Below are 22,065 nucleotides of genomic sequence, written 5' to 3' on the forward strand. Positions count from 1 at the left end.
GGGCTTGAGATTTGTCTATTTAAAGGTGAACAAACCCAAGTAGAGATAGACTCCAAAATGTATATAATATCAAATGCTTAATAAACACGTGGTTATACCCATATTTCTCTCCTTCATTGTCAAGACAGACTTGCATTTGGTTTAGTGCTAACCTGGTCCTAAATTAAATACGATCTACGAGTATTAACAAAGTAGATCATAATTAGAAATAATTTTATTAGCGCTATATATTAAACACAAGTGCAATAAACACGGCATCACGTGATTAGCTTTACAAACCTTTAAATCTTTTTAGATATCTATCATAAGTTTTTACTTTGAATCGCACCACTGCACCCGTGACAATAACTTATACGTACAATGTAAATACGCGTTTCTATGTACAAGTCATATCACTATATGGCGGCAGATCCGAAGTTCTAGGTTCAATTCCCACGTATTGTTACTTGCGCACTTACGCACTATAATTGTTGGTTAATCTCCTTTGAAAATTACCGCTTAGATGGAAATGGTAGGTCTTTGTGCAAGCCCGTCTAAATGGTACCATTCAGTCATCAAATATTCTAACGCTAAACATTATACGTGGTATTATTGTGTTCTGATTTGATGGGTATGTAAGCCAGTGTGACTACAGGTAAAGGGTCATGACATTTTAGTTCCCAAGGTTGGGAGAGCATTGGCGATATAACGAACGGTGAATATTTCTTGGCCAATGTCTATGGGTGTTGGTGACCATACCGACCGCCTACCTATATCTTTAAAACCTCTTAGAAACCTCATTTATATCGCCAGCAATATCGTGAAACAGTTTTTTATCATTTATCAATAACGTATTGCTCAAATCGATATTACCCCGTGTGCGATTTGATTTGTTACGATCAAAAATTGAAATATTGCCAATATTTATTGGTCCATGCGTGCAAGTAACGCACGCAACGATATTGAAACGTGTATCCATAACTCAGATGTTAAGTGACGTTTAATTTATCGCATTTAAAATTGTATGTCTTGCAATGTAAAATATCGTTATATTGCTGATTGGTTTTATTCGAAGCAACCTCATTGGTGTAAAACTTACAGAGATTCAGATTCTTGTATTCGAATTTTAAACCGAGATACCAAAAGTGATTAGGTTTTTCTACCAAGCAAATCTCACTAACGAGGCTATGGATTTTGCATCGTTAAGAACCCATCTTTCGGAAAGCTATAATAACTATCCTCTTAGGTACAGGACAGAATTATCAGAGTCAGTCTGTAAAGGAAGCAAGGGCCATACACATGCACTTGTTTTAAAAGAATATTATCAATTAGAAATTTGTCTTTGACATTTAATTGTGGAAATTTTTAAGAAAGTGTTAAAAAAACCGTGGAAAGAAAATAGTATGTATGTTGTATATCTTATCGCCTGTTACATCTAAACAGACAAGTGCTGTCGTGCTCGATAACAGCTGATTAGACGTGTGATAGATTGTTCGATTTTTAAATTTAAATATGATAAAAATGATGCATAATTTATACATGACATTGAAGTTTACTTATATTGTTATAGCATTAGCTGTAAATTTTATATAGAGGTTGTATAGTTAAAAAAATATTTGTCCCTTTTTTTCGAATGTCAAATTACTGATGACGGAGAGAGGGAATTATTACGTTTATTAGAACCGCCTTAAATATATTTTTTTTAATAATATGTACCACCTGGCTATATCATTGGCGCTGTAATAAATATTAACCATTCCTTACATTTCAAAAGCGCCGCTAATTTTGAGAACTAAGATCCCTGTCCCTTGTGCCTATACTATACTGGCTTACTCACCCTTCTAACCGGACCACAGCGATACTAAGCACTGGTGTTTGGCGCTAAAATATAAATTATTGGGTGGTACCTACCCAGACGGGACGGCACAGAGCCTTCCCACCAAGTACACAAGTAGATATTATGATCACTATTCCCATTATTAAAATCATATTTATAAATTGAACGACATATTGAATTGTATCAATAGCTAAACGCTTCATACTTCAACCCCCACCGTGTTTACATGAAAGTTTAATTAATATCAATATATGTATATAACGATTGCTTCAAGTCAAGTGTTCCGTTTGATGGCTATTTGAGATTAAATAAAGATTGTTGACACTGGAGATATGGGTACGTATAATTGATAATGCATTGCCTTGCACATAATATTCTCAATAAATATTATAAATAAATATATAAATATTAGACAACATCACATACATTACTCTGATCCCAATGTAAGCAGCTAAAGCACTTGTGTTATGGAAAATCAGAAGTAACGACGGTACCACAAACACCCAGACCCAAGACAACATAGAAAATTAATGAAATTTTTCTACATCGACTCGGCCGGGAATCGAACCCGGGACCTCAGAGTAGCGTACCCATGAAAACCGGTGTACACACTACTTGACCAAGGAGGTCGTCAGTCAATACAATTTGCGATAATACTCGTGTTCATATTATAAATTCTATTTGATGTAGGAATTTGTGAAAGCCCTAGACGGGCCAATTGGCACCCACACGTAATTTTTTATTGTTATGTTTAACGCAAAACAACAATACAAAATTATTGTTGTGTTCCGGTTTGAAGGGTAAGTCAGTGTCTACAGGTACAAGGGACACAACACCACAGTTTCTTCTCTTTGTCGTTTCGAGTTACCCCATACATATGTACATTACATATTATTAAACTTTAAACTAAGAATACAAAACAGACTTTTCCACATATAAAACAAAGTAAAATTTATACATAAAATACGTTTACTTTTAATATGTTATGTTCTCTAATTTATTTAATAAAAAATAATAATTGCGTACGTGATAATTTTGGTGGTTCTTAATCTCCGTGTCCAGCTTTAACGTCAGGGGAAATCGTCAATGATTTTATTATCAACGCTGTTTGATGTGATGTACTTAAGTTCGTTCCGTGTTGCTAATCATTTAATACGGTAATTTATTTTATGAATTTGTTGTCGAAACAGTTGTAAATCATCATTCATCAATTTCCAAGAGATATTAATAAACGGAGTATTCTAAATTGTTAATATAATATATATTCATGACCACCTGATGGTAGGCGGTCACCACCGTCCATATATAATGGCACTATAAGAAATATTACCCATTCCTTACATATAGCTAAGATGCTATATCTCTTGTGCCTGTAGTACACTGGCTCACACACCCTTAAAACCGGAACACAACACGGGGTATTGCTGTTTGGCGGTAGAATATCTGATCAGTGGGTACCTGCACATACGGGCTAGCACAAAGCCCTACCACCAAGTAAAATTTCAAACAGTTGAGTACAATGCTATGAAAGTCTACATGAGTTTAATATTCTGGTTCGACTGAGGTTAGGTATATTTTAAAGTAAATATTGTTACCTATAAATAAGCGTTTATGCTTTATAAAATTTATTATACATTTCGTCTTCGGCTCTAATATAGAAATATAGAAGTTGTTGAGTCGAATCATATGCTTTACAAATAAAAATATCGAAGTTTCTCGTGATGTTCGTAGGAAGATTAGTAAAACGTATTATTTTCTTTTAAATCACACTCGTATGGTTTCTCGGGATCGTTTGACATTTGGCATAGTAAGTACGGTGTGAAACAATTACGCACAAAGGTGTTTTTTTTTTTAATTATGAATATAATGCGTCAAATCCTTACGTGATATTGACATTCCGGACCGGTGATTTATTTTAATAATTTTAAAGATTCAGATTAAGAATAAAATTAATAACTAATATCAAAACTTATAAATCCAGATATATATAGGAATTAAAATCTATAACAGACAATATAAATAGTTAATACAGTATTCGATTTAACTTTAGTTTATAAAACGGTGATCAAAGTCAGCTTAACTAAGTTAACTAAGTTCAATCTGAATGGTCATTGGTCAACGGCAGCCAATGACGTTATAAACGACCAATGAACTTTCAGTACTTAGGTTGATTAGTAAAACTAACGTTGATGGACGTTTCGAAAATTTCAGTTAGTGAAATGATTTAGTGTCTTAGTGTAATTATATCACAATGATGTTGTACGTGACCAACACGACAGAAATGAGGCGTCCGCCGAGGAGACGGCACATCAGTGCCAATATCAAGGTCCGTAGATAAAGATATCTGATAAAATTATAAAAAAAATCTCACTAAGTCCAAGTAAATCTATGACGCGCATGAATTATATACACATCACGTGACTATGACTGAAACACAAACATTAACACTACCTTAAACGTGTGCGTTCAGTATATCCAATGATAAAATGCAACTCTTATTGGAGCCATCTCGCGTCTGCTTGTCACAGACGATTATCACCGAAGTACGTAGACACGAAGTAATAAGCGCGAAAAAAAAATTGAGTTCATTTTATAAAGGAAATGATCCATGAACACACACTAAATTGAGGCATAATTTTTTGCAGTAGTCGAGAACCACAAACAAATGTTTAAGTCAATAAAAAATAAATTTCACAACGACTTATAATAGTTACGCATTCGTCGTGCATTGAGTGTATCAAATTTTAAATAACCGTACATTTCGTTCTATTTATGAAATTATTTAAATGCCATTTTTGTTTCAGCGTCACCATGCTGGTATATCCCAGTCGTCTTGCAGTGATGGCTCCCTCCTCAGCGTTGGTTCCTCTGAGATGGACGAGGACAGCAGTAGCGGTCATCAGCACGACCACTCCAGAAGCGATCACTCCGACCTTTACAGTAAGTCTAATGAAACTGTATATTCCATTTAAAAATTGGCAAGATGTATTTTTTCTAGCTTCTGACTGATTTTAGTCAGAATGGCATTCTTAATGAAGGTTAGCCAACTGGAAACGAAATATGTTTATGTTTAGATCTATGACAATTAATAACTATTAATAAAAAATTACGTGATATTAATTATTTTTTAATAAAATGTACTTAAGATAGCGTAATGGGTTAGAGGCCGCCTAGCGGTCTGAAAAGTTGCAGGATTGATCTTTGGCCTTAGGCTATTGTCGTCCCCACTCCTAACACAAGCTTTAAGCTTCATTGGTGGGGTAAATAGGAATATTATTAATTCCTTATAGTATGACATTGCCACTGTTCTATTTTTTTAAATAAAAAATCAAATGCTATTTTAAATCTATCGCACACGATCTTGTAAGGACGAGCGTCACTCATTCATACTAATGCACGCCATATAATTTAACCTACGCAATAATACGCAGTAATAATTTAACCTGGAAACTAATGATTCGATGATCTGGTTAGCATTTCAACGAAATATAGGTGTTAACTGGTTACTAAATTGAACATAATATTACGAAAACTTTTGTTAAACTTCATATGTATGAGTTCAAATATTTTTGTGACATTATTTCGTTCCTCAGCACATATCAAGTTCGAGCTAAATAAATCTTCCAAATACGCTCGAGGTATGGCAACCGTTCGGTCCTAGTGGTAGCTCATTCAAAAGAGTTTAAAAGCAAAGAGGAAATTCAAAAATATATTTCCAATTTCCAGACTCATCGGAGCCGCCGCCGGGCGTGGCGCCGCTGTCGCACTCGGCCGCGCGCCACAAGATGGCGGTGCGGCCGCGACGCACGCACGGCGCGCCGCGGCGGAAGAAAGCTAACTCCGTCAGTTTATATTTATTGTATTTTTTATGTAATATTAACCATTTCTAACATCGCCAATGCGCCAACGTTGGGAACTAACGTGTTATGTTCCTTGTGCCTGTAGTCACACTGGCTCACTTACCCTTCAGACCGAAACACAAAATAAAAAGTTAATTAAGCCCTATGCATTAAGGTATTTTTAAGATACAGTCTGCTTTACAATCAATTAATTGTAAATGTTTGCGACAGTTTAACTTTCCCTCTGAAAAAATGTATTTACTTTACGAAATTGGAAACTAAATTAATTAGTCAATAAAAGCTGAATAATAAATAATAATAATAGCATTGTAATAAAACTCATATTGCCTATAAACTAATATATTTCTTTTACTTTTTAGATTGCCGCCTCAGCCTTGCCAATAACACCCGAGCTGAACGAAGAAATGATACGAAGCACTACTCCTGAAGTCAGTCATAAGATCTCAGAAGTCGTTACTGGTAAGTTACATCACACTTGTTATAAAGTATAACATAGATACTAGCCACCCGTCGGGCTTCGCACGCGTAGGATGATAGTTCACATAAAATATTTATAACTCTATTTATTTATATGCTAGTAAAACTCCCAGTTGGCATCGATTTTGTGATATCTTCAATAATCATCATCGTACTTCCGCTAATTTACAAAAAAACCTTAATTGTATAATTATACACTGAAACTCAACTGGTGAAATCCGTATGGAACTCCCTTCGGTGGTTTTTCAGTTTAGCGCATTCAGTCAGACAGACTTTGTTTTATATGTAGGGATTATATACTTACTGTTTGCACGTTCTAATGTCACTATTCTAATTGCAGAATCATTCTCTTCATCGACCACTACGAAGCATCATATGATCGTTAAAGAGCAGCATCACCAACTGAATCGAGAGCTACAGAAGGTTCTCGAAACTCCAAGCGATACCAAACTAAAGTCCTCCTCGTTACCACCAGGATTAGCGTTGAGCCAGCTCGTCGGACAATCTCCGGCGAAATTGAGCATCGCTGAGTCGAATACTCCAAGATCCTCTATAAAAAGGAGCAAATCGAGCACGCAAGACCAGCCGCTCAGGGAATCTTCGCCGAAGGTGCAGACTAGTGACACTCACGCTTATCAATCGGACGAGAGGATATCTAAGTATCGCTCGGAGAAAAAGTACGCCGAAGAATCTTGCCTCGAAAAGAAATCTAAATCGGAGAAGAAAATCGAGAACGAAGTCATAAGATCTTCGAAGAAAGAGGAATCGTTTTTCAGTAGACTGCTTTTAAGAAAGAGTGGAAAGAAGTCGAAGAAGGATCAGACTGACGGGGAGAGCCAACAAGAAGTTAAGAAAACGAAAACGGAAAAGTCTACAGCACATTACAAAGCTGTTGATTCTGAGCGAAGCGGTTACTATTATGCAGACCAAGGTCAGAACTATAAACCTACTCCCGCAGAACGCAACTACAAATCTGCAGGTCAGAAAGTATTCTCTAATCAAATGCACAAAAGAATTGATAATAAAGGCGTTTACGTTCACGACGGAGCATATAAAGATGTTTATAGCGCTGCTAAAGTTGCCGGTGTCGAATACAACATAACCGATCTCAAAGTCGCTGAAGAAACCGATAAGATGTTAAACCAAGAAATTAAAAGTCGATTCAGTCGACGTGAGGAATTCAGTGAAAGAGCAGAAAGAACCAAGCGTTCGTCTTCCAAGGAAGCCATTGACGAAAATAAGAGGGAATCATTTAGTTTGCATCACGATAAAGCTAAAAGGCCAGCATCCGTTCAAAGATTGATCGATCCATATTCTTCTAAAGCATTTATACTTAATGAGCTGGCAAGCAGAACAAAAGAGGAGAGTACTTGTCCGATGTTTTTTGATGACGACCCTCCCGTCCGGGGAATGAGGATCAAAAACGTGAACAATGATTCCGTGTTTCATAGTGGAAGTATGCCGAAAAACATACCCTACTTTAACCCTTCTGTATCGTCTTCGCCTACCAAACACATGACTCACAGTTCTGAAAATGTTAAATATATGAGTCGATCGTCAGAAGCGTCCGATTTTCGAGAAAAAGAAATGATATCTAAACGTGAGACGTTTCATCACGCCAGCAAGGCGGAAGAGTCTTATGTCACGTCTGGTATGAGATCGCTTGGAGACGAATATGTAGAGACTAGAAGCAGTATCGGCAAATCTCACAGCTTTCGTTACGCTTCTGAATCCCCTTCTATAAGCTCACAAGAAAATCAAATGCCCAGTCTACCAGCCATCGTTGGTATTTCTGAGCCTTTGCTTGAAAGCTGGGAAGTAAATTACAGGAGAAACGTCAGCGAGAGACATGATTACTCTAAGAGGGTATCGGCTAGAAACTACGGTATACTCCAAGGTAGTTCGGAAGTTAACTACGATAGTTTGCCAAGCACTGATAGCAGTTACCTTGACAGTCTTAAACCTGACATAAATGAAGATAGGCAACTTTTCACAAACAGTATTCACATTACAATGGATTCTCATAAGCGTGACAGTGATATTTCACAGATTGAAGCTAAAATTGATGATATTATTAGTTCCCCAAAGCCTATCATATCTCCAATAACAAAGTCTAATTCTTTAGATAGCGTTAAGAGTAGTCCCGAGAAACCTATGGATGATAGAAGAAAAACTATTTCTGTTGAAAGTGCTTTAGGTCAAACCAGTAAGAGTAACAATCAAAAGGAACTCAAATTAGATACTGAGGGATTTATATCGGTAACACATATAAACAAAGATCTCACACCCATTACGATAAAGACCCCTGATACAGCAAAACTCAGCAAGAGCGATGAAAAAGTTCAAAAGTCAGGAACAACGAAGTCTGGTGTACCAGAATTTCTTCATATACAATTAAACAAAGTTGACACTAAGCCTGTTACTAACGTAGTCTTAACCGCCAACGTTACGCCAAAAAATAGCCCACAAGCTGATAAAGATCAAAATATCGAAAGCTTTTTCATCGTCGAAACAAAACAGACCCAAGATATTCCAGTCAGGAAAGATTCTTTCAAAAAAAGTGAAAGTGTAGAAAAATCACCACTAGACGAAAAAACTTTAAGCATTAGTTCCAAATCTTCCGGTGCTAGTGCCGGCAACGTAACGCCACAGAGCCCACAAACCCCCAAACATTTCTTTAAAAAGAAGTCGTCTAGCGTCGAGGCCCAGGACCGAGTCGAGAAACCTCGAACGAGCTCAGTGAGCACAGAGGGAAGTACGGAAAAAATCGACGACAACATATCAATCGATCAAAAATCACATTCAAGTTTTGGAAGCAAAAGTTCGATCCAAAGTACAGACAGCAACGAAAACAAAATTCCAGACAGACACGAAGAAGCAGTTATATATCGGAGGAAACATGTAAGCAAGGAGTCTCGCGGCGACAGGAAGAATGATGATGAACCCGAGTTGATGAAAGTGTTCGCCCGACGATCTCTGAAACTAAAGGATTCTGAAGCTGATCATATTGCACAGGAGATAGCTGAATGTACCAAAACCGAAGATAACGCTGCTGCTCGGGCAAAGTTACTCAAAAATGAATTCAACGCATCTATTAAATCGAGGGACAGCGATAAAGAGAACGAAGAAAATAAAGAACAGACTCCTGAAAACAAAATAGTCGATATCGCAGCTCGCGTCAGTCAGTTCGGTGTACATTATCAGAGGAGTGTCAGTATAAATAGCGTGAGCACCAAAAGAGACAGCGCTCCAGTTTATAGAAGCGAAGTGAACAAATACAAGAAAGAAGTTTCCGACTCGACTCCGGAAAAAAGATTAAGGAATAGAACGTTCCCTGATTCGTCCAACGACAGAGAAGACATTAAGAGTATCACCAAAAGCGAAGCGATGGCGTATAAAGCCGACACCTTAACGAAACGGCCTTGGCAAAGGAAGGACGAGTTCAGACAGTCGGTCGAGAAGGAAAAGCGAGAAAGTTCTGTGATAGAAAAAGACGGCGATAACGAAAAGCTCGGGAGTGAGAGAGAGAAGGTGGTGGAGGGAGAAGCGGATGCGTCTCCACAGTTCAAAGGAATATTGCAAATGAGAGCGGAGTGGGAGAGGCGAGCGAAACAGGGGATGACCAAATAAATAATGGTGCTAAGCTTAAAGTAACGTAGTTCTCGTTGAGTTGAGTTTTATATATTAAAAACTATTTTAAATGATAAGACAAATTCTGTTTTAGCAGATTGACTTCGTATAAAGGTATTGTGTTTTAAATATTGCTGGATGCTGCGAGGCGGACGGTTGTTGGAGAGTCGGATTGTGATGAGATATTGGTTTTATAATTAAAAATTTATATTCCGATGTTTGTTAGGAAAAAAAGTAATAGGTGAATATATTAGAATTAGAAAATAGCCAAAAATGTTTTTTCTAAAGATTGCATTTAAAGCAGTTTTTTAACGATATATTAACGTAAGAAATCTACTTGAAAAAGTGTATATTGAACAAGCAGGTTACATTATTATAATAATTTGTTTGTTTTTTTTTCATAAAATAAGAAAAGAGTTTTTACGCTCGACATGTTATTTAAAAAAAAATAAGATTTAGAGACGCGAACTTTTATCTGAGACTAACTTCGACACACGAAGTATCTAGAAGATGCAAAACATTTCTGACGTTTAATTTCGAATAGATAATAATTCTTCATTGATTACTTATGTATAATGAATTGTAAATGCATATATTTTCATATATAACAAGATTTCGCTGTAAACATTAGCGTTAATATAACTATTTAAGTAGACCATCAAATTATTCTCAGATTATCGTTATTATATAAATTTTTAGTACATTAGCTAACGTTCGTTGTTAAGACAGTGTATTTTTGAGTGGTATTGCAATGGTGTAGCCCATAGTTATATTTTATTAAAGACTACATTATGTATTAAACATTTCTGAACTGTGAAATACAAATTTTATTCCTATAGTTTCTCTGTCGTTTTAATTACCTTCTTAATTTGTCATCACCATCAGATACGTTATTGGACATACTCCCAAATGTACAGAATTTATTTTTAAAATCGCATTTTTTTTTAATTCTAGTACAAGTCGCATCATTCATTCTAATAATAAAGTGTTTTGAAAAATGTTTAATTTTAAGCCAAATAATAAATAACTATTAAATTTAATTAAAAATAAATTATAAAAGTTATTGATTCGAGTAGTAATGATGACGATGTTATCCTGACCGATCGGTCTCAACGTAATCCGATGGCCCAACGCGACCGGAAAGAGTTCAGAGAGCGGCACCTTCTCGAACCATAGGCAAGTAAGTAATGAATACGTTTCAAAAGAAAATATCCAAACAAATTGACAGGGCCAACCCAAGATCTCGGAATCTGTGCGTATATAAGCTGACTCTAAACCAACAAAGTTTACATAATCATATAATAAATATTACAAACATACTTATAGCTAAAAAATATTGGCATATTATGTTCCTGCGTGATGAACTTTGACTTTTAAATGATAAAGAACATATCAATAATTAATCTATACTAATATTATAAATTGCTTAAGTTCTCTGTCTGTTACCTCTTCGCAGTAAAACCGCTGAAACGATTAAGATGAAATTTGATATATATATAGTTTAAGCTTCGGGAATTGTTAAATGAAAGTTAATTAAAAATGAATGTTTAGATCTAAATCACGATATTACTTCCTACCATTGTAGTGTATATTCTTTGACAATTGGCCAGACCCGAAACTCTAACCGGAACCTCGGAAGTTCCAACAATAATTATCTTATAATGAATATTATCTGAAACTCAAAAAATCGATTACGATTCGGAAAGGAAATCCCTTTTTTAACATCTATTTTAAAAAAAAGTAGTATGTATAAGTAATATATATAAACAGAAGAAAAAGCGCCCAAAATGATGCTACATCGGTACCAGTGTTGCTAGGTTTTTATTTAAGGCGCAGTATACGTACGTCCGTTCTGCATACTTCCTCCCTTTGTGCAGTTGCAGCTAAGTAACTACCATTAATTATACTCTAAATACTCTATTTAACAGGTTATCTCATATCCTAATGCTTGCTTTCAGTTGCGTATAGATTTATAAATTGTATAAGATATGAAGCACAAATGAACGGTGAAGTCTATCATACGGGTTGGGTCTAGGGTTGGTGAAAATTCGGAAAAAATATGCGGTAAACTTAATCAAAATCCGATTTGCGTTGCAATGCTTCCTATTTACCATTAAACCTTTTTTATTGAAAACTTGCACAAGTATATACAAATTAAAATTAAAAAATATTAATGCACAAATCATATAAGTTGAATGGTGGCAAGAATGCAAGCAGCCTGTGTTTATATTCCCAACAATTTTATGACAAGCATTTTATGATGGTATTATTTAATTTTTAGTCCATTTCAACCCCAAAAATACGCAAGTATGTGCGTTACCCGCTAAAAAAACACCATTCGTCGTATCTCCACGATTTGAGAACATTCCGGTAGCCGCCACAGCTAGTATCGGAATACTTGGCATTGGTATTTCGAGCCTCGTTTAGTTCCGCGGTCAAATGGAAGGCAAAACCAAATTAGCAGCAAAAAAGCTCGGTGTGCTTAGCAAGGCAAGACAGTATTTCACGTCGGCCCATCGTCTAAGACTATACAAGGCGCAAATTTGGCCTAACATGGAGTACTGCTCTCATCTCTGGGCGGATGCTCCCCAGTACCAGCTCCTTCTATTTGACCGTATCCAACGTAGAGCAGCTCGAATTATCGACAATCAAGCCCTTTCCGATACGCTTGATAATTTGGCTTTGCGTAGAGATCTTGGATCACTCTGCATCTTCTACCGAATTTTTCATAGGGTATGTTCCGATGAAATGTTTGGATTATCCCGGCTGCTAAATTTCACCTTCGGACATCTCGTCAAAATTCTAATTTTCGCCCGCACCACCCAGACCTCCGAAAATTCACAACAGAGCGATTTTTAAGGCATTTCCTGAGTATGAATTACATATTGTAAATAATCGATAATATTGTATTTTCAAAATTATTTTATCATTACTAACAGTATTTAAAACGGGATATTTACCATGTTTTTTATTTTTATTTGGTGGAGCTCGATATTTCGACATTATGTTCACGAGAACAAGACATTCGTAGATATTGTCGATTTTAAATACTGTTAGTAATAAAAATAACCATGTTAATTTAAAATCTTATTTTATCATGTTTTGTACAAAAGTCAATTAACATGAAATGAGATGTGTTTGAAAATATAAAAGTTTCTATCACTATGCCATGCCTATTTTGTGGGACACTTCGACAAACCGTATATATAACATATTGATTTCTATGACGTATGAAGCACATCATAATACGTTCAACACCAAAATGGTTAATTTCATTTACAAGTTCATATCTCGAGTCTCGCAATCAAATGCTTTAGACAGATTACTGAGAGTAACCAAACGTCATAATAGTTAAAAATAACATAACATCAACTGTTGGCGACGAACGACACCGTAAGACATAATTAATATATTATATTTCAATAAAAATAATCATAAGAGACCGCTAAACAGCTGACAACCGACGTGTACATCCGTCTGTCGGCTCGCTAAAAGTGTTATAATCACTTACCTATGAAGTTCATTGTAAAAATATAAAAAGTAAAACAAACTATATACATCTAAGATTTACGACAACTCAACATTAATGTTACCTTTTTGAATGCTAATATTATTTTAAAAGCCTAAATCAATATTTTTATCTGTACTAAAAAAAATACTACAGCTAAAGAAATATAGATATAGCCAAGATATAGCATATTTCGATAACCTCGGCTTATTTTGTGTGCTCAAACAGTCATTTCCGCGTTCGGGGAGGATTAAAAGGCAAGTCCCTGCGATATTATAAAAAAAAAGAAGTATGAACCAAATGTCATACAAGCATCCTCGTATTACAATATTTTTACATCAGTAAAGGTAAGTGCTCGTATTTGATGGATGGTCTTATGAACGCGAATGCGAAATACATTTTGCATTATACACGAATGAATTAAAAATTCAAGGCTGAACTTAAAACAAGCGCTCGTTTGTAATTCATTATGACTGAAATGGTTCAGATATTTTCTACTTGTTTTAATTGCTATAATTGTTTTTAAGGACGGGCCAACAGTCGCAATGTCAAGTTTAAGTTTGTTATTTGTATAATATTCCATTAGGAATTTTTTAAATCGGATCTCGGTGCATTTAGAAATTGTATATTTTCAATATGAAATATAAATGAATTATGCAGTTTATCGTACGGTATTATCTGCGTTGCAATGCTTCCTTAATACTTTGATAAGTTTACATTAAGAACTTGAATGAGTATATACAAATCTAAATTTAAAATAGTTAATGTACAAGTCCTGAAAGTTGAATGCTGCCAAGAATATAAAATAAAAACATTAAAAAAAAATATACGTGTAACGCGTCCGATTTGTTTAATTAAATTTTTGTTAATTTTTTTCTCAACTTAAAGGCTAAAACTATTCTTAGGAGGATGTGTCAGTTTGTTCGCCCATTCGTACAAAACTATCGTCTCGCGTTTTATTATTTTTTATCATTAATATTACTTAATGTAAATTATTTTAATTAATCCGTTTTAATTTAAGTATATAGTCAAGGCTTTAAACTAATAAGAAATTTCCTTTTATTGATTTTTTTTAAATAAAATATGCTCTAATCTACAGCTGCAAAATAAGAAGTGACAATTAAAAGTGCACCAGACAGACGCGAGAACTTCTGGATGGACTTTAGACTTCATGGGGGTCGTTTTTCCGCTCTCCTATTAACTTTGCCAATGTTTAGATTTAGAGGGATCCGGTGCTACAGTTCCAATACCCTCTGTGTCTGGACAGATGGAGGCGCCATTGAGGTTTCTTAAAAAAATATATTTTCCACGATTTAACAATTTTAATACAAATATAATTTTTATGTAAGTACAATTTATCTTCATTATAAGGTTTTTTAAAATAATTTAATTTATGCCATAAAAAAGGGTAAAGGCCGATTGGAAAAAAAAAGAACAAAATTATTGGGAAAAATAATTGCACCACCGCACAAGGTGATAGAGACAGTGTTACCTGTCTACGTCAGTACAATGTTCTATATTTTTGGTATAGTAGTGATATATCTAGATTTTCCATTAGAAAGGGTCGCGGATTTGCATCTTAACCGTCATCACGGGTTTCAATTCGAGCAACCTCAACTCATTTAATTTTTTCCGGAAGCAAAACACCGTAAAGATACCAACATATGACCCAAGAGTCATGGAAAATAGATACTAGAACGTCTTTTTAAAAATGTGTTCACATCATTTAATGCAATTAATTAATTACTAGTGGGTCGCACGCGAAACTTCTCGTTTATTCAACAGATTTTTACAAATTTCGAATATTATGACAGGTGTTTTTTTATAAACTTAATTTAATTGTAAACTGTTCGCACGATTTACATTTGTTTTTTTTTTTTTTAATATAAAGCCATAGCGCCGCTCTCTACGTGGCCAGTAACTTTTTTCCGCTCTCTAAAATTAATTCTTTGTTAAATAAAAACAATTTAATAAATTGCAATCAAGAATCCTCTTTATTTTCTGCATTTCTAACGCTGGAGCTCTTCAAAATTAGATCATAACCGATTTTTTATGTGCAGCAATTGTCCCATAATCACTGGGACAAATATCGGCTAACGTTATTAATATATAAGATACAAGATTCACTGCGCATACTCACTATGTAAACACATTAATATTTAAATTACTTTTACTTTGGTAGGTCTCTCTCCGAGGCTGCCTGATTGGGTACCACCCACTCATAATATATCCTACCGCCAAATAGCCGTTCTTAGTGTCGATGTGTTTCGGTTTGAAGGATGATTGAGATAGTTTAACTACAGGCGCAAGGGACATAACATTAAAGTTCCCAAGGTTTGAAGAATTTAGCATCATACACATTTGTTTCCTCCGCTTAAGGATTTTATAATAAAAAAAAAAACCATATAAAAATATAAATCTAATCACACACGAAGGCGCGCCGCTCCTATTAACAAATATAATATAATTTTTATTTATTTTTTGTTTTTATTCTCACACTAGTTGCCGCTTGCGGCTTCGCTCGTGTATTAAGGGTTGGTTGTCATGTGTTAGACAAAAAATGAAGCCTATACCCTTGCTTGGAGTTCAAGTTTGCTTCATACCAAATTTCGTCAAATTCGGTTCATTGTTTTGGCAGATATAGAGCGACAGACAGACAGAGTTACTTTCACATTTATAATATTAAGTATAAGTTAGTCATATCACGCACACTACGACATCTTGAAAGCACAAGCGTCACTCAGCTAATGCACAACACTTTAATATTTCCTATATAACACTCTAATTAACTACACATTGATAAATTTGATAATATTTTAATATAAAACCTATACTTAGAACTAAGACCATTTGTAAACAGACGAAGTACGAGTATCTAGTGTCGTATTATAAAATTAAAGGAGTGTTTATTTGTTCCTTCATAGAGTAATAGAATATAAATTGCTTAAGCTTGTACTTCTTCAGTTAATTCACACAGCTAGCCACACACACACAGCTAGAGAATAGCTTCAAGTGCACACGTAACAAAAAAAAAACAAACGATACCAGCTATCATAGAACATAAAGAAATGAATTTAAAACCTCCATGTTGTAACATAATACGCGATATGTTAAGTAGACGTACAGAAAGTCAAAAATATAAGGTCTGAGAAGAACCATGTTTAAGCGTTGCAATTGGATTAATTCTCTCCCTGTCCTGTCTTTAATTTAGGAATGTTATAATAAGAGGGTGTTTCTGAACGACTTCGCAAAGGGAAGCGCCATTAACGCATGCGTAGAACCCTCAAACTCAAAGTAACCCCAAATCGTAATACGGAGCCGAGCGCCTCCATTTTATTTTTCATTTATTTCTCTTTTACAACGCAAAATATTAACATTCGTTGCGAAGATTACACGAAAACTAAGACTGTTACATGAAAATTTGCACAGTGGTGTGTTGGACAATCATTCAGTGGATAAAAAAAACTATCAATCAAGAATTACGTAATATTTTTTATAACCAGAAGATTGGAAAGTTTTTGCTGTAAGGTAAGAATGAATATTGTATTTATTTTAAGATTAAAATGGTTTTAAGTTGGTATGTCTCGTTGTGTGAGGGAGAGAGTCGTGTCATATCATTGATTTTTAATTAATGTGTCTGTCTTGTGTATGTGGCACATACGCTGTTTTACTTTGAAGATAGATCAATTTTCTGTTCCATAAACACAGACACGCTTGAAAACAATATGATTATAAATAATAATATAATACATAATATTTGGTATCGTTACATAAATTTTATAGAAAAATCATATACGACCTATTTTATTATTATTTGGAATGTCAGCGTACAAATTAGTATATTTAATATCTGAGTAATATGTCGCAACCTTATTATAGAAATAAGGGCTAAATATGGCTGTTTATTTATAAGTCCGCTCTGGGTTTATGCTAGCGTAATATATAACTTTATGTGACTTTAAAGATCAAAATAGGATGCACACATTATCGTTAAAAATACTATTCTGATGTGACCTATTTACATACTAGTATATAGTTTATATATATACGAGTTTTTAGATAATTTATTGTAGTTGTAAATGTAGACGTTTTTGTGGAATAGGTTTTAAGTAGACCAACATAAATTTATTTTTTATCTGGGTAGGTACCGAGTCATTTGATATTCTACCGCCAAACAGCAGTACTCATCTTAGTTCTCCAGGTAGGAACGTTTAGCATTTCTTACGACGCTAATGTCTATGAGCAGTGGTGACAGTACTTTATGTATATTAATTTGGTGGTAGAACTTTGTGTAAAGTCCTCTCAGTAGGAACCACCCACTCATATATTCTTCCAAACAGCATTAGTGTTGTTGTGTTCCGATTTGAAGGGCCTGTGAGTCAGTGTATCTATAGGCACAAGGGACATAGAGTCTCAGTTCCCACGTTGGTAACACATCGGTTATGTTAGAAATGATTCAAATTTCAACGGCACTAATGTTTATGCAGTGGAACTATCAGGTATATCTGCTCGTCCGCCAACCTATATCTTAAATATGTATATTGTAGATGTTCTGTATAAATACAACTTTTTTAAATATACAATTAAAACGTCAATATAAAAGAACCGTAGTAATAATTAAAAGATTTTTTTCAACAAAAAAAATCAATAAGTAGCAATTTATAAAAATTGCCCCCCCCCCCCAAGCTGAGGGCCCCGATATTCCACGGTTGTCAAAATATGGCTTTCTATACGAACTCACTCTGTATCTCACCCATATGACGTTAATAACCGTGTCACGGCGATACGCTATTTTGTTGCATATAACCTTTTAAAAATATACTTAAACCAAACAGCAATACTATTGTTGTGTTCCGGTTTGAAGTGCGAATGAGCCAGTGTAACTACAGGCATTAAGGACATAACATCTTAGTTCCCAATGTTGGTGGCGCATTGGTGATACGAAAACTGGTTAATATTTCTTACTGTACAAATGTCTATGGGCATAGTAATATTATATTACTTGACATAAAAAGCCAATGTCGCATACTACCTTTTAATATCTCATTCTCATATCCAAAGTGTATTTCTAATAGCAGTTCTCTTATAACAGTTGAAAAGCTAAAATCAAAAATCGAATTTTTTTTTATTCAAGTAGGCTCATAAAAGCACTTTTGAATCTATACGATAAACTGTAGAATTCAATGTAAAGTTATCCGTTTAGAAAGTAGATTCTACCGAGACGAACCGGCACACAAAAGCTACTCTTTTCTACCATTTTAATAACATAGTATATCAGTAAAGAAATCGAAGGATAAAATATTACTAGTAGTGAACCAAGTATGGTCTTACAAACCTCACTAATTCTAGTAACAAATAGAGACTCTATCGCAATAAAATCGAAACGTAATCGTTGCCCTACAACCGTTTTACTATTCTACTAATCGGAATATAATTGGGATCGTTTCGTAGCCGATATAAATAATCACAATTAGTTCGCAGTTACAATTAAGCTAAGGCCGATGAGGCTAGTGATAGTTTTTGTTTATGTAATACGTAGGTATATTAAGTGGTCACCGCCGACCATAGACATTGGCGCTGTTAGAAAAATTAACCATCCCTTACTTCACCAATGCGCCAACAACCTTAGGAACTAAGATGTCCCTTGTGCCTGTACTGGCTCACTCACCCTTCAAACTGGAACACAACAACAGCTAGTATTGCTGCTTGGCAGCAGAAAATCTGATGAGTGGGATAACCTAAGCTTGCACGGAGCCCTACCACCAAGTAAAAGGTTGGAATCGGAATCGTATCGTTCCTGTTATAGGTTAGTAGAGTTACACCTGTCAGTTGTGGATAAGGATTACCAAGCGCAGTCATAATGCGATCGGTATACAATATAAGAACACTTTTTGCATCTTAATGAAGCAGTCGTGTTTCTGCAGCGCCAAAGCCATGTTTGCTTTTGCGAGAATCCCTGACTTCTCTTCCATTGATCAATCTATTTTGACTGCTATCGTTGAGGATCTAAGTAATACTTTCTTAAAAATTTTGGTTTAGTCTGTAACAATATGTTTATTTAAATTCTACTATATTCCTTTAATATGTAATATTTATGTACTTTTTGACAACAGTATATTAATAATTATGGGTTTGAAAATTACCCGAAAATTTATTATTATTATTATTAAATGTAAAATTCTTATCCGTAAATATTTCCCTGGTTGCAAAAGGTCTACTCCCAAGAAGAAGACTTGGAAATTATTCCACAACGCTGCTGGTCGATTCACATGTTGTTGCTTGCATCCGACACGCAGATTTTCTCTCGTGATTTCCTTTAAACTATAAACAAAAACATTCATCAAAACAAATCATATCATAATATACTACATTCAAGTAGTCTTTTACAAGTACTTTTACAGAACTATATTGAAAGTAAAGTCACCATCGATTCGGAATGTAGATTCTGCCGAGAAGAACCCTCAAGAAAGTCAGTAGTTACTCTTTTCCAACATTTGAAATACAAATGTTAGTTAAGTACAGTTATATGTTATTCTGTCTGAAAGTCAAAGTATTAACTCCTAGCTTTTACATCATCTTGCCCTCCACTAATGACTGGACTAACATTTGTTAATTTAGTAAGCAGTTTTTACATTACATTACATTCGCAGCCTGTATATTTCCCACTGCTGGACTAAGGCCTCCTTTCCCTTTGAGGAGAAGGTCTGGAGCATATTCCACAACGCTGCTCCAATGCGGGTTGGTGGAATACACATGTGACAGAATTTCGTTGAAATTAGACACATGCAGGTTTCCTCACGATGTTTTCCTTTACCGCCGAGCACGAGATGAATTATAAACACAAATTAAGCATATGAAAATTCAGTGGTGCTTGCCTGGGTTTGAACCCGAAATCATCGCTTAAGACTCACGCGTTCTATCCACTGGGCCATCTCGGCATACTGTGTCCACACTGACACAGTGCCTATAACACAAAATCATCACGTTACTTTAATTATTTATTATTACATTTAGATTTGAAATAAAAAACCATCAAGAAATAATTATTTTAAAACGAAAGAAAACAAATATTTTAAGTTACATCTAACCACGATAAAGTAGAAACATCAACAAAAGTAATTCTTTGAACCTTGGATAAACCGACGAAGAATATTTAATCTTATTTCTTTTTCCGGGTATTAATCGATTGTCCTTCACAAGTATAAGCGAGATAGAAGTATAATAACGTACAAAATGAAAAGGAGAAAAGATAAACAAATAGTCTTGTAATTGTATTCGCAAAGTGGATTAGGTACTAGTTGTTTTTTCGGCTTCGTCTGGGTTTAATTAGCTTTGTTTCGCTTGAATTAGGTTACTTTCATCGTTTGAAGATTGAATAAGTATTTAAGTTAAGTTCAAGTATTGTACACGAGATATTTTTGGAAAAATTACAACTACATATTTATTGTTGGCTAAGTCGACATAAAATTTAATTAAAATATTCTTTTTACACGAAGACTCAGAAAAAATGTAAATCTAGCAAGAGTTTGGATGTCGATTCAATCGAAAAGAATCGGCTAGACACTCAGTAACTATATCCCACTACTTTAATAAGTTTATGTCAATAAAGTACAATTAAATTTATACATAAATCCTGTCTGGAATTCAACCTATACTAAATACAAAATTTAAAATAATTAATATAATTTTGTATCGAGTTAATATGCCTGATCAATGTTTTTTTAACATTAAAATAATTATAACTATATTAAAATTATTATAACCTAAAATTATAATTTATTCGCTTCGATATATGCAAAAATGTTATTGATGTTAACGGTAACTGCTGAGTTTCTTCCATCATCCCTGTAGAGTCTACATTCCGATCATATTCCGATCAGTTTAACTTTTAATTGAATCTTGTAAAATCATTTTAAAAAACTAAAAAAAAGTACTTGTAAGAGTTGACTGAGTAAACTATAGTTTGATTTTTATTATTTTAATATATTAAACTTTTTTAACATTAGACGTGTGAGTGACAAGAGTGAGCCAGTGTAATTGGCAGAAGGGGCATAACATCTAAGCTGCCTATAACACCAATTCGGTGTTATATAAGGAATGGTTATTAAATATTTATGCCATAAAAAAAACTTAAAAGTTGCATTTATGAAATGTGTCCTCCTTTTCAAAAAAATCTTTCGTTACGATAGTTATTGACACACGTTTTGTATTTTATTACAAAAGCAGTAACGGTAATAACACATCAAGAAGTAACTGAACGTTTCGTTTGTATGTATTCTTACGTAACACGAAGCCACAGTTAACCGCACATCGCATATGAATAATTTAATCGTGCGATTGATTACCCAATTCGTAATAGTTATGGTCCACTAGTGAGTCGGGTTGGCTTTCTGAACAATTCAAAATGATTATACTAGGCTCGTTGCTTAAACACTTTAGAAGAACACATATTTAAAATTTATATACTACTAACTGAACCTGCGGCGAAATTTTTAAAACACAAACTTTCAACTCCCGTTTTACCCCCATAGAGGTGGAGTTTCGTAAATTCTACACCCTATAAGGAACCTACCTGCCAAATTTCAATTTTGTAGGTGTTATATTTTCTGAGATTTCGTGATTAATCAGTGAGTGGTATTTCAATGTATATAGATAACTGTCATTAGGTATGAATAGTTTATATGGCCGCGACATAATCGGACAATGACTTTAAAAATAGAAATTAGCAAGTACTACACTCAGAGCACGTAAAGCTGTTGGTCCTGCGCCTCAAC

At 34.6% G+C, this 22,065-nt stretch overlaps 2 protein-coding genes across 6 annotated transcripts in view; both read left to right on the plus strand.

Moving 5' to 3' along the window:
- Positions 1-10,624, plus strand: part of LOC113402303 (uncharacterized) — a 133,925-nt gene extending 123,301 nt beyond the window's left edge. For 2 of the 4 annotated variants that reach the window (XM_026642511.2, XM_064218471.1), the window contains 4 exons: positions 4,621-4,756; positions 5,543-5,658; positions 6,036-6,135; positions 6,494-10,624. In XM_026642511.2, the coding sequence (XP_026498296.2) occupies positions 4,621-4,756; positions 5,543-5,658; positions 6,036-6,135; positions 6,494-9,783 (3,642 nt within the window). In that variant the 3' untranslated portion in view covers positions 9,784-10,624. Of the gene's footprint in view, positions 1-3,955; positions 4,143-4,620; positions 4,757-5,542; positions 5,659-6,035; positions 6,136-6,493 lie in introns of those variants that run through there. The other 2 variants (XM_026642514.2, XM_026642515.2) reach the window with 2 other exon arrangements.
- A 5,936-nt stretch (positions 10,625-16,560) lies between these two features.
- LOC113402312 (protein Fe65 homolog) overlaps positions 16,561-22,065 on the plus strand; it is a 91,574-nt gene continuing 86,069 nt past the window's right edge. For both annotated transcript variants that reach the window (XM_064218445.1, XM_064218446.1), the window contains exon 1: positions 16,561-16,819. The gene's annotated coding sequence lies outside the window, so the exon portion shown is untranslated. The remainder of the gene's footprint in view (positions 16,820-22,065) is intronic.

Source organism: Vanessa tameamea, chromosome 22, assembly GCF_037043105.1.
Source record: "Vanessa tameamea isolate UH-Manoa-2023 chromosome 22, ilVanTame1 primary haplotype, whole genome shotgun sequence".
NCBI classification, from domain to species: domain Eukaryota; kingdom Metazoa; phylum Arthropoda; class Insecta; order Lepidoptera; family Nymphalidae; genus Vanessa; species Vanessa tameamea.